General features: G+C 46.2%; 1 protein-coding gene and 1 long non-coding RNA gene across 5 annotated transcripts in view; one reads left to right on the forward strand and one right to left on the reverse strand.

The window, feature by feature from the left end:
• TTC28 (tetratricopeptide repeat domain 28) overlaps positions 1-13,735 on the reverse strand; it is a 577,193-nt gene that overhangs the window by 95,595 nt on the left and 467,863 nt on the right. For all 4 annotated transcript variants that reach the window (XM_036993107.2, XM_036993106.2, XM_073223237.1 and 1 more), the window contains 2 exons: positions 1,810-3,151; positions 12-535 (listed from right to left, as the gene is read on the reverse strand). In XM_036993107.2, the coding sequence (XP_036849002.1) occupies positions 12-535; positions 1,810-3,151 (1,866 nt within the window). The remainder of the gene's footprint in view (positions 1-11; positions 536-1,809; positions 3,152-13,735) is intronic.
• LOC108401460 (uncharacterized) lies at positions 6,856-9,811 on the forward strand. Its single transcript, XR_001854183.3, has 3 exons — positions 6,856-7,333; positions 8,810-8,912; positions 9,369-9,811. It is a non-coding gene; the product is annotated as an uncharacterized lncRNA (long non-coding RNA).

Here is a 13,735-nt window from a genome sequence, read left to right on the forward strand (position 1 = left end):
CTTTCACTTACCTTCCTGCAGGTACATGACTGCCTGGGAATAGTTCTGCAAGGCATGATGGGTCCTCCCAAGGCTGCTATACGACACTGTCTTGGCCACCAAGTCGTTCATCTGTGCAGCGATGCTCAGGTGCTGTTCTTGATAGACCACCGCTCTCTCGAAGGTGCCCAGGGATTCGTACGTCAGGCCCAGGTTCCCATAGGCTCGGCCCTGGCACGTGGGGTTGTTGGTCTCCTCTGCTATCTGCAGATCCAGCTGGTGGTACTGCAGGGCTGTATCATATTCCCCCATCTGCTGGTAAACACCCCCCAGGCCACAGGCCGCGTCACTTTCCAGAGCTCGGTCTTTCATCTCTCTAGCAATGTTCAGCTGGCGTTCAAGGCAGGAAATGGCTTGTTCGTAATTCCCTAATTGGCTGTGCAGACTTCCTAGCTCTCCATAGGCTTGGGCTTTATTAAAGGCCTCCCCGAGCTCATGGGCGACCACAAGCCTCTTTTCAAAGCACACAAGGGCTTGCTGCAAGCTCCCCATTGCCCTGTGGGGATGTAGACAGAAAAGCAATGATATTATTTTGTGCAGGTGCAGACATGCTAAAGCCCCTGAGAAAATGAAAAGCATTTGTCACTGTCACTTACTATAGAAGCTCTTAACTCCTCTTCTAGCTAAAAATCTATCATGTGCCCTTAGAGTAAGATGCAGGGGAATTTCATAATCTGGAAAGCAATTCAAAAGTCATCCTTTAGTGACCTTCCCAAGAGCTTGAGATTCAATGGGATATATACCCCAGAGGAAACATAAAACATATTAATAGGCACAATGATAGCAAGTGAACTGTTTGGTTCTTCAGGACTCCCAATTTCCTCGACCACTTAGACTATGTTTTTGAAATCACTTTACAGTGGCTATAAATCTTTCACCCTGAGCTTCTTGGAGCCCTCTGTGGGTGATGATTTAGTTTGACCCTTGCCCTTCCTCCACTCCAGGAGCCCTAATCCCCTGCCTATCTGGAGAGGCCGTATATTGTGCAGCCACAGACACCTTCTTGGGTTCCCCACATTCAGAAGGAAAGCATCACCTAGGCCAATGGGGTGTCTTTTCCTGCTGTTAAGAGATGACATGAGAAGAGTGGGAAGAGGGTAGATTTTGGCAGCCGACCAAACCAGTTGTGTGGGGCACATGAATTTTTTTCCTTGAGCCTCAGTTTCTGGATGATAATAAATTCCACACCCTGAAGCAGATGATAATAAATGTAGAGTAATACAGGATTGCTAAAAATGTTAAGCAAGAAAGCTATGCAAGGTGCCTAGCATGATGAGAGTGTATGTTTACTCATAACCACCACTGTCAGGTGGTTTTTCCCTAAAAGCAACAAAACGGGTCTAAGTAATTAGTGGTTATGGACACTGTATTAATAAACACATTCATATAATGCAGAAGGCATTCAGAAAAGATCAGCTAACTTGATTCATTTATCCTTCCCATGCCTACCGTCTCCTTCATCCTGCTCATTATGATGTAGGCAAGAGGCACTGCGTTTGGGTTCAGAGAGCCCTGGGGTTTGACTCTCAGCTGCTCCTTGCAAGCTGGACAATCCTAGATATTAACCTAACCTCTCCGGGCCTTAGTTTCTTCCTCCTTAACACAAGGGTTATAATACCCCTGCTAAGTTCACAGACTCACTAGAGGAACCAGATATGTGTGAAAACACTTTGTGGCTAATAAACTGCCACGCAGACATTAAGCTGCCATTACTGTCACAACTGCTCTTGAGCAAGTTTGTCAGCCACATTTGTCCTCTGTCACTTTTACCTGTGTCCATTCCCGAGGCCCCGGTAAGCCTTTGCTTGGTCTTGCATGCGATTCAGACTTTGCGCGACAGACAAATATTGTTCGTAGTACTTGATGGCTTCCTCGTAGTCACCCAGGGCCTCGTAGCAGTCCCCCAGGTTGCCGTAGGCCCGGCCCCGGTCGAGCACAGACTCGCTCCCGCTCAGCTGCTGCAGCATGGCCAGCTGCTGCTCGAAGTAGCCGATGGCTTCTTCCAGCACGTTCATGTTCATCTTCGTGATACCCATGTTGCCGTAGACCTGGGCTTCTAGACTCGGGTCCTTCAGCTTCTGCCCGAGGTCCAGCTGCTCTTCGTAACACTTAAATGCCATCGTGTATTTCCCAAGGGCCATGTAGACAGCAGCCAGGTGCCCGTGAGCTCTGCACTCTCCCGACAAGTCGCTCAGCTCCTGATACACCTCCAGTTCCTGCGTGTGGTAACCCAAGGCCTTGTCATATTTCTGGATCATTCTGTACGCAGTGCCCAGGGCTGCATATGCACTGGCTTCTAGTCTTCTGTCCTTTACATGGTGAGCTAAGCCCAGCTGCTGCTCATAGAATTTTATTGCACCGTTTATATCTTTTTTACAGATGAATATATCACCCAGGTTCCCTAGGGCTCGAAATTTAGCCTGGGAATTATTCAGGGACTGGGCTAGGGACAGTAGGTACTTCTGACACTCTTCAGCTTTGCTGAAATTAAGCAGAGCCTTGAATGCTAGGCCCAAGTTGCAGTAAGCCTTCGCTTGGCTCAGTTTGTCGTGAAGGTCTTTGGCTAGTGCCAGATCCTGCTCGTAGTACTTTACTGCTTCCTGGTAATTTCCAAGGCAGTAATGGGCGTAGCCGAGATTATGGCAGACCTTCCCTTCCCCTTCCATGTCCTGAAGGTCGGGAGCGAGCCGGAGGTACTGTTCATAGTAAGGGGCGGCCTGGACGTACTCCCCCCGAGAGCAGTGGAAGTTGCCCAGGTTGCTGAGGGCCCGGGCCTCGCTCTGGACGTCACGTAGCTCCCGAGCAATGTTCAGATGGTTCTGATAGTGCTGCAGAGCCCGGTCGTGGGCACCCAGGGCCTGGTAGGCCACGGCAAGGTTCCCATGTGTGGATGCCTGTGAGGCCCGGTCATTCACCTCCATGGAGATTTGCAGCTCCTGCCGGTGGTACTTGACCGCCTGGTCGTACATGCCCAGGGCATTGTAGGCATTGCCCATGTTCCCGTAGGCGCGGCCCTGGGCGGCGTAGTCACTCAGCTCCTGGGCAATGCACAGGTGGGTCTTGTGCAGCTTCAGGGCGGTGTCATAATCGCCTTTCATCTGGTGTATGATTCCTGAGAAAGACAATAGAAGAACAGAGAAAGGTTGGAATAACTGATTAGGAATTTGGGGAGAAAAAATTCCTAATTTGCAACTCAATTTATACTCACACACAAACCAGACGAATGAAGGAATTAAAAAGAACAGAAGGTAGAATTAAATATTTATCAGCTCTCCGGAGGGAGGATGGCTTTCTAAGCTCCAAAGGAACAGAAAAGAACATTGACAGATTTGATTACAAAAATAAGATGTTCTGTACTATAAATATGTATCTAAAATTAAAAGGCAAACACAGTACTGGAAAGATATATGAAACATACTAAAAAATTCAACAGCTATTGTGCATAAAGATTTCATTGGTTTGATTTAAAAAAAAAAAAAATCAAGACCCCAGTGGACTGAACTAGGCGAAGAATACTAGGTGTGAGCAAATAACTCACACCCAAGGAAATGCAAAGAGTAACCACAGGGGAAAATGCTAATTTCTTTTAATAATCAAAGAAATGCAAAATCAAGCAGCCCTGAAGTACCATTTTACTTCTACTAAATTAGCAGACAAAAAACTGAAACAGCACCTTTTATAGCGAGGTTGCCCTGAAATTGGTAAACATATCAACTGTAGGACACAAACTGGTCCAGCATGCGAGGACCACAAACAGCCCTACTCAGCCCCGCAGCCTTACTCCTGGGAATGCACTCTAAAGCAAGCACTCATCAAGTGCAAAAGCCGTATGCACAGCAATCTTCACTGTAGAAGACAGGTCAGTGGAAAATCAGAGAACATCTTACATGGCAAACACCAGACTGTACAACTACATTCTGGCACATCAACTCAACAGTGGACTAAGCAGTCATTAAAAAGATAATTATGAAGTCTCTGCAGAAAAAATGGAGGAAAAAGATTCTTACAATAACAGTAACTGGAAAAAGCTGAAAACATGTTGCACACTCCCTGTGACAGCAACTTGGTGCGCATGACCAAGACCATGCGGGTGTTGTGCAAAAATAAAAATAGTTGCCTTGTTAGGTAATGAGATTTGAATGATTTTTGTTTGAAAATTTCTTATAATTCTGCTATACAGTTTGTACAATCAAAATAGCACTTCAAACAACTGTTATAAACTATGCTATAGCTGCTAAAGTATTGTTTTTACAAGCAGTTCAAAATGAGATGTATCATAAATATAAAGTACTTCCAACTGAGAGACATCACAAAAGTAATTTGGGAGGTGCCTTGAAGGAGAGCCTGGCTCATCCCAGTTGGGGCTGAGACAGGAGGCACTCGAAAAGACAGACAGAACCTTGAATGCCAACAGGTTTCTCCTAGCCCTTGGTTTTGAATAGGTATTTCTACAACTCAGCGTGTGAGCTTTGCAGCGGTGACCAAAGTCTGCAGAAGTCCAGAAGTCCAGAAATACTAAGATAGGTTCTTGTTAAAATGTTAAGTGAAGAGAGAAGCATGGAGAAGGAAAGCTGTCAAAATCCAATCCCCACAATGTGCTCACCTCTGTGACACCTTTCATTCATTCATTCATTCATTCATTCATTCATGCATACGTGCGTGCATGCATTCATTCATGTACATACTGAGCCAGCCGACATGAACTGCACATGTATTGTGTACTAAGCCTTGTGGTGAGCAGTAGGGGTAGAGAGAGAAATGAAGACATGAGTCTGACCTCAGAAAGCACACTGGGTCATAAGGGAGGCAGTGGTGAAGTGACGCCAGTCCACACAATAAATGCTGAAGTGAGGCGGGCAGAGAGGAACATGTCGGGCTGCTCTTCCGGGCCCGACCTCCTGCCCTGCCTGTGGTGGAGGTCTGCTGCGCCACGGGAGTCGCTCCTGTGTCTGGGCCCAGCCATCTCTTTGCCACTAACTGGACACGGGGTACTGGATGAATCATTTAACCCCTCTGAGTACTATTAGTTCATCTATAAAATGAGGAAAATAATCATCTTCATGCCAATCTTAAAGGGTAGTAGTAAGGGTCAAATGAAATAATGTATGAGCAAGTAATTATAAACTGTAAAGTGAAATTCAAATATTAGTTATGGATATTCCTATGTGCTTCCAGGAAAGGGGATTCTCAAGGTGGTAGAGATTAAATGAATCATGGTAAATCTTCTGTGTATTTTCTTGTATGAGTAAAGCATTTGATAATTTAAAAATAAGTAAATCATGGTACTCTATATGATGGAATAATATGGTGCCATTAAAAATGGTTAAGTAGAAGTTTATCTATTGACATGGGAAAAATTACAACATATTAATGGGCTATATGGTCACAAAACAGAATGTTTTAATAAAAACATTCGGATGTATGTATATATGCACATTTACATTCATACATCTATATATACAACATAAAATTTATTTAAATTTGAGAGTAATAATGCTTGGGTTGTGGAATTAGTTATTTTTCTTTTTGCTTATCTGTATTTTAAGTGTTTTTTCCTATGTTGAATGCATAATGCTTGGTTTAAAAATTCCTGGAAGTTTTTCTGAACCTCTGATCCAATAAGAGAAGCAATATTCCTGGGGGTTGAGTCTGGTCCCTCCCCTGGGCTGGCGAGGTCGTCAGTAGCACAGCTGGAAGGAGCAGAGCTTTTAAGAGCCTTTCTCAAGGTTAGAAACTTTCAGGTGCCCAAGAGGCAAACCTTAGCATCACCTTGTACCCTTTTAGTGGAGAAAATTTATTAATGACAGAAACATTTCAGTTCTGAAGACCTGAATTTGGCTTTCTATCTAAACTGTTCTTACTTAAAGAGAAAACTTTTAGATTTCAAATTTCCAAATCATTTACTCCCTCTCTTCTCAGTTTCTAAAATGAGGGTCAAAATATCTGTCCAGCCATGAGTCCATAGTCACGAACAGAGCCAGAGCTGGGGGTGGGGGTCGGGGTGGGGGCAGGAGTGCCAGCCTCTCCCTCTGAGCACTTTCTCCCACAGCAATGCCTTTGCATCGATTTTGTCCCCATGGCTTCTGAATTTCAGTGCAAAGATTTTTAAGCCAATATGGTTACTACTGGTTTCTAAGATGATGTTAAGAGGAAGCAAGTAGTGAGGCTTCAGAGAAGGCAAGAGCGGAAGCTCAGGTTTTCTGCATGTCCCCCCACCCCCCCGCCAAAGACACAGGTCTCCTTGCTACCCCACCGCACTTGCACCCCATGTTACAGGAAACCGGCTAAGTACCTGGAAGGCACAAAGGTCAGGAGTCCTGTTTTGTAAGCCTGGCTCCACCTCCGTCAGCTGAGTATCTTTGAGACAGTTACTTTATGTCTCTGAGCCTTTTATTTTTTTAATAAAAAATGTTTTGTGTTTTGGTTTTCTTATTAATAAAGTCAGGTTATAATCATTTCAAAGAAATGGTTTGAGAAACACAACAATGTGAATCAATAAGCTTTGTGCACCGGCGCATGCTGTCAAAACATGCTACGAGCAGTTATTACAGAGGGGAGGGGAGGGAAAAGGGACTCCAGTTCTCTTACTCTCAGGACTTAGGAGTCTGGCCTGGTTAATAGGGAGCAGTTGGAATGATAATGGCTACCCAGGGTTCACTGATCTGTGAAAGAAACTGCCTGCTGGTCATGGCAAAATGATCTGACCCCCAGCCAGCTGGCCCACACAGCCCCCTCTTCTGCCCCCCTTCCTCCTCTTCTGACCCTTCCAGGGGTCTCCGAAGAATCTGAGGCAGATTCTCAAAACAAAGACTTCCGTCTGCCCTGTGTCTCTGCTGCCCCGGCCACTGCCAGCCTGAAGAATTCTGCCCGGAACACACTCTTGGCAGCCTTCCCCTTGGGTGAGGCGACATAAAAGCGGCCCTGAGAACTGCCAGCAGAGTGACTGCCCATGCTGGGAGACAAGCTGCAGATCCTCCTTCCCTTTCGAGGCCACAGCTTGATTTTCCAGGGCCGTCACTCAGATGAAGACTTGTAGAGGGCCTGTCAGCAGGGGTGTACTAGGGGGCAGCGGGCTGCAGGGAGGGGAATTAAGGGAAGATTAGTGGGGCAGAACAGCCTCACGAAGCCGAGTTCTCACAAGGGCGTGTCGAGAAAGGACGTGTGGCTATGCATTTAGTGTCAGGAGTGGTCACTGCCCTGGGAGGAGTAATAACACCTACTTCAAAGAGCTCCTTCGCCGTCAGGGCCGAGGAGATCATGAAGATGAGGCGTTGGCACACGTGCCTGGGACACGGTAAGTGCTCAATACATTTCGCTTTTGTTATGAAACATTACCAGCAAAGACCAAGTATGGTGTGAACAGGACAGGCCAAGCAGAAGAATTTCTACCGAAACTAGAACCTTTCGCATTTTAGCAGTGCGTTCTACCTGCCTTTTCTCTTGCAAATTATCTGAAAGTAGGGCCTAGTGTACCTCAACAAACAACGGAAGTGCTTTTCCATTTATTTAAAATATTATTGTTCTGATTATTGGTAGTACGCAACCCAAATGGGGCTTTAAGAGCTCATCTATTCCTTCCTGCTGCTTTCAAACAGGTCGAGTTCTGCCCCATCCTAGCCAAATCACCAGCTATTCTCAGGGGAAATGTCAGATTTAGGGAACTGGAAGAGACCCAATGTGACCCAGTCCCAGTGAGAGGAAGTGAATTAGCGGCAGAGCTGAGGGAGCGACTCCTATGTCACTAAGTGGGACATAGGACAGTAGCTATGTTTTAAAAAGTTCTCTTCTATTAGAATTACATGCGGAGGTATTTACAGATGAAACAATATGGTATCTATGATTTACCTTAAAAATACTCTAGTGGGGGGAAACAGTAAGCCTGTGTGTATGTGTGTATTTACAAAAATAGATGAAACAAGATTAGCAAAATGTTGATAATTGGGTTATGAGTAGTAGGGTTTCATTATACTATCTTGTCTGTGTGTGTGTGTGTGAAAATTTCCGTCGTCGAATGTTACCCTGACTAGTAGGTACACACAGAGAGACCTGCACTGCACATTCCTCCGTGACTCCCTTTGGGTCAGGAAACTCTTCCTCATAGCTAAGTCCTGATGTGTATGTTTAAGTTCATTTTTCTGTCTTTGGGACCTTGGCAGAGAAAGAAATCAGCTGGTCACCAGCCTCCACAGCGCCACCAGCCTCCTAGCCTTCTCCGGGCTGCGAGGGGGGCATGCGTAGACGGAAAACAACATAGTGCTTTGTCCCCCTGCTATGATTTACTTATAGTCATGGTGTTTAGTTGTACCTTTAATTTCAAATGATCTTAAAGAACAGGATGGTATTTTGCCTGTCAAACAAGCAGGGTGCAGGGGATGGTAACAGCATGCGGGAAAACCTGCTCCTTAGAAACAGCACCTTCCCAATTCTCCAGGGGGGCCTGCTGTTCCATCCCCTGGGCATCTTTCGGTTCCCCAGCTTCTCTCCCTCTCAAGTTTCCACATAGAGTTCTTCTGTACTGTCCTAAAATCTCTCAACGCTTGGGTGGGGAGGAAGGGACAGACCTGGTTAGTAAACAGATGGCAGGGACAAAAGACAGGACAGCAAAATGCTGTGTGCTGGAAATGCAGCTAAGCGGATGTTTTACCTAACTCATTTTCCGGTTACTATTCATGTACTTGGAGAGAAGTCTCCATTACTTTTGCCAGTGGAGTACAGCAAAGGTACAGATATTTTTTTCAATGAAAGATAATTCCAAAATCACTTGTCATAGGATTTCAGCTACAAGCATCTGCCTGGAAGGTGGGCTCTGCCTGAGAGTTCATGCCTGGCTCTCTCCCTGATGACCTCCTTCCCACTCAGAAGCAATCCTGCAGGTCGGTATTGTGGTCTCAGGGAGCCAGGAGGGCTGAGAGCTGACCCAGCGCACACAGCTCCAGGGGGCGGGACTGACCCTGCGGCCCGGGTCGGGAGTCCCTGCTCCCTCATCTGTCCGCCTTCTAAAATGATGCTGGCGTGCCTTCTTGTGAAAGGTGCTCATGATTTTATACCCAATTCTTCCTTATTAACATTTACAATACTATTGTGGCAAACTAACCCCCTGTGGCAGCTACCGAAGAACAAACTGATGGTCTGGCTAAATTCGTATGTAGTGCAGAAAATATACATTAGAGATCAGGAAATCCTAAGAGACTCAGGGATGGAGGAGGAGGGGGTGGATGTGATCATCTGTGTGGGTGTCACCCCCAGGGACCTCCTGGACCGTCGCATGTCTCTTCTGCTATAATTTTATCTTAATTGTATCTGTCTTCTTTTTCTACCAAACCCACCAGCTCTACCTGTTCCTCCAAAGGCTAAGAGAAGAGCCTGTTATCTTGTTTTGCTTCAGCAGCAATTGAGGATGTCTTCAGTGACATGGAGAGTTCAGTGCCACTTCTGTCCCGGGTGGCCTTCCCCTCCCCGCATCCCCCTCCCCTGCCCTCCCCTCCCCTGCCTTTCATGCCCGAGGAGCCCACTGTAATAAGGTCCAGGAAACCCTGCACAGCCATTCTCCCTCCCACAAACCCACTCCACTGGAAACTAGCTGTCTTTTTTCCCCCTGGCTTTACTGAAGTATAATTGACAAATAAAATTGTATACATTCAAAGTACACAAGGTGGTGATTTGCTATGCATATACATTGTGAACTGATTACCACGATCAAGTTAATTAACATGTCCATCACCTTTTTGTGGTGAGAACACTGAAGATCTACTCTCTTAGCAGATTTCAAGCATATAATAAGTATTAACTACAGCGGCCATGCTGTACACTAGATCCCCAAACCTTATTCATCTTATAACCAAATTCGGAGGAAATAACACACAGTGGAAAGAGAACAAGGCCTAATTGCTCTGTCCCTGGCCCTCAAGGCTCCCCTCAGGCTTAACTGAGGCACAGTCAGTGCTTCTGCAGTCTCCTTCTGCACGCTGTCCCGGAGGCCCGGGCTCAATGACAGTGACAAGAAGCCCCCCGAAGCCCATGGAGGCCACAGATACGTCACTGCCTTAATACACGGCTCCCCTTCCTACTTTCCTTGGATGGTTAAAAACTAAGACTGCAGATGAATAGCTCAGAAAGTCCCTGGACTTGTATGGCTGTAAATCCCGAGGCGATGGGGAAGATGAACTGTGCCGTGAAGTAGGGGAAGTCATAATTAAACCTATTAAAAAGGAGGTGGCCGGAGAGGGCTGCTGTGGAGATGGATGAGGGGGTAGGAAGTGCTAGGCACAGGCGTCCCTGATGGCTGTGGCCAGGCCACTGCGGGAGAACTTGGTGGGAAGCCCAGAGCAGAGTGAAAAATATGCTGGGCCTGCCTGGCCAAGCTCAGCCATTAGTCACTGTTTGGAAAAGGCAAAGAGTGCCTGCTTTTCATTCTGGATCACAGTAAGAGGTGGGAGGCACCCTCCTAAGTTAACAATGCAGAAAACGGTACAGGGAGTTAGTTTCAATAGAAAACAAACTTTTCTTTTGTTTCAAGGGTTGGGTATAATCACTGAAACACAGAGATAGCTGCTTCTGCTCCTCCCTTGAGCTGAGCCCCTAAAAACTGGACGAGTCCCACCCCCTGGAGCACCTTCCCGGGGTCCCTCTGGCTTGCAGAATAAAGTGCAGCTTTGCAAGCTTTCCAGCCCCAGCCCCAAGGCGGCCCTTCCCGGCCCCACGCTCCCTGTGCTGTGCTGGCCACAGCGCGGCCCCTCTCACCCTTCCACCCCAGCCCAGCCTGCCCTGTGCGCCTGACTTTCTCATCCCATTCTCCTGGCTGGGACTGCCCTTTCCGCCATCGGTGGCTGACTTTACTAATGTGCCCTACTTTCTGGTTCCCTTCCGCATCTAGATATGCATTTCCCTACTCAGGGGAAGTCAGGCCAGGGCCAAGCAACTTGCTTTGCTCAGTGAAATGTGAGTAGAAATGATGTTACTTCCAGACAGAAGCACTTAGGAGCTGGAATACACTAGCTCATGCTCTTTCTTCTCCTGCCCCAGTGACCGAGGAAGCCGTGTGTCCCCGGCAGTGCCACTACAGGAAGATGGAGCCATGGGCGGCCTGGGTGAGTGAGCTGCCCCTGAGGACCCCATGAGCCTGTGATAGGCCGGGTCTGAATATAAACTGAGCCATGAAGATCCGTGGGCTGTCGTCAGTGTACCAGACCCCACCCATCCTGACGGACAGGCCGTCTAGTATGAGCCCTCCAAGCCCTCGTCATAACTGATCATTTCAAAATGTCCTGACAAAGTCTGTGTGAGAGGAGAAACACCTCCTGACAGAAGTTTCCTGAGGGGCTCTTGAGTCATCTAAACTTCTGGATGTCCTAAATTCTAGTCCCGGGTCAAGTAAGACCACTAAAATGTATAAACTTGAACCAAATTACCTTGGACCCACACACAACAGGCTTTAGTGAATTGGGTTTAATCCTACTGCCCCAGGGTCGGTTGATTTATTTTTATTCAAGTTTGTGATCAGAAAAAATACACTGAAATCTATTATAATCTTTGCTGTTAAAACTTTAATGGTACTATAAATTTTGTTACCAGAATCCCTGATGTAAAAGCTCTCTTGAGAAAGTTCTTTTAGAATTCAGCTTTCCTTCCCCTGAGGAATTCCATGCTCCCATCTTTAAGGTAATGAGAATTACATGTTCCTCTTTTTGCTTTGCCTGCAAGGAAGCTCTGACGCAAAAACGAAACTCTGCTGTCACAACCATCATGGCCTTTATGGGCTCCATGTTTGGGCTCTTCTCCCTGATTTTGGTTTCTTACTTTTATCTGTGTTTCCCTGATCTTGATTTTCTATTTCTCTTGTGTCATCATTTGGTATTGTAAGCTAAATAAAATACGTTATGGAATGAAACAAGTTACAAGTAAGCAAGCAATCAAAAACCCCTTTTGCATCTGTTACATGCTCAGCTGACTTTGCCTGGATGATCCACCCACCCCCTAAGCCTGCCACTTCTCAGCTTGGTTTCAGTTTGTTTTGTGGACCCTGTTCTATCAGCTTTAATAACCCAGAAGGACTAGTTACTTGGAGACGGTGCTTTATGTTGGCAGCACTGCGACCAGCACTGGGAGTTCCCTATTCCTGGCTCTGCTATTTTGCTGTCTCGTACTCTTAGGAAAGTTCCTACTTCTCCTGGCCTCAAGTTTTCATCTGTCTCAGATGGCTGTTACGAAGATCAAATAAAACAGTGAGTGCCAAGATGGATACTCCATTTTCTAGGATATTGGTATTATTCCAAACAGCTTCATTTACCACAGTCTTTGATGTCGCAAATAACAAAATCAAAATACACTACCTCTCTCTGGCATTATTTTACTATAGAGTGTAATTCACTCCAAGTCTTAGATGCCATCATATTTCCAGAGTGAGTGAACCAAAGGGAACTTGATACTGGATCATCTGATCTAAGAAGAGTAAAATCACATAATTTTATATTATAAAGCTCTGCATGTGATGTGAGAATGGGGCCCATCTCCCTAAGTGGCTCAGCATGTGCATGGGGGAGAGGAGGACCCCCAAGCACATTTACAAATGTAGTGGGGAGTTTGGGGTTGTCAAAACATCTGGGGGCCCACATGGCAGGTTGTGGGTGGGGCCCAGGGGTACCAAATGGCCTGGACCATGCGGGAAAATCGTGTACAACAAAGAACCGTCAGACCCCCAAATGCCAACAGGCCACACTGAGAAACACTGGATGCTCTAAGGTGATTTTATACCTGGCATTCATGAATGATCTGGGAAAAAACACTTCATTTCTGTACTCTCATCCAATTGAAGTTGTTAAAATAAATCATCAAAAGCTAATGAATTGGGAAGTCTTTTGGCTAGGATCCAATGATTTAAGCAAACGATTGAGAAACTGAAAACCTTAATTCTAAAATCTGACTTATTGACTGATCATCTTCGTCACTTTCTTACCTCTGAAATGAAATCCGCTGAGAAGATAAATTAAAAGACACCTATATATGGGCTTCCTCCCAATTCCGTTATTATAATTAATATGGGAGAGGGGAACCCTTCCTAAATAATAAAAATAATAGTAGCAATACTAATAATGACCAAAATAATAAACAAAAGTCTTTGTGACCGCATTCAATACCATGACACCAAGAACCAGCTATGTGTCCCCCAAATGCGCAGTTCCAGCTCCAAGTTCTCTCCTAAGCGCTAGTCTCGTTAATCAAACTGCCTACCGGCTATACCTCAGATACCGAAACTCAGTGTTTTCAAAAAATGTTTTGTTCAATTGTTGAACAGAATCAAATCTACCATTTTATGACCCTGTCAGTTTTCAAAATCCTCCAGCATCCATCATCTTATTTGGCTCTAGGACGGAAGCAGGGTGGGTGGGTCATCTTTTGGAGACATTCACCAAGGCCACCCGGTCAGCAGGCGACAGGGCTGGACCTGAACTCAGGCCCACCACCTCCCAGCTGAGCTCTTTCCCCCTGGGTTGCTGTGGCCCTCTGAATTCTAACTGCTGTAGAGTTCAGCTGTGCAATCTGGGGTGAGGACAAAGCCCGTCCCCCAGGGCTTCATCACTCCGCTGCCCAGAGGGGATGAGAGGTTGGCGTGGTCGGCCCAGACCAAGAGGCCGCTCTGGAAACAAGACAGGGGAAGGAGGAGGAGAGAAGAGCTGGCCAAAAGAACAGCCCTTCAAAA

Source organism: Manis javanica, chromosome 15 (genome assembly GCF_040802235.1).
Source record: "Manis javanica isolate MJ-LG chromosome 15, MJ_LKY, whole genome shotgun sequence".
Lineage (NCBI taxonomy): Eukaryota > Metazoa > Chordata > Mammalia > Pholidota > Manidae > Manis > Manis javanica.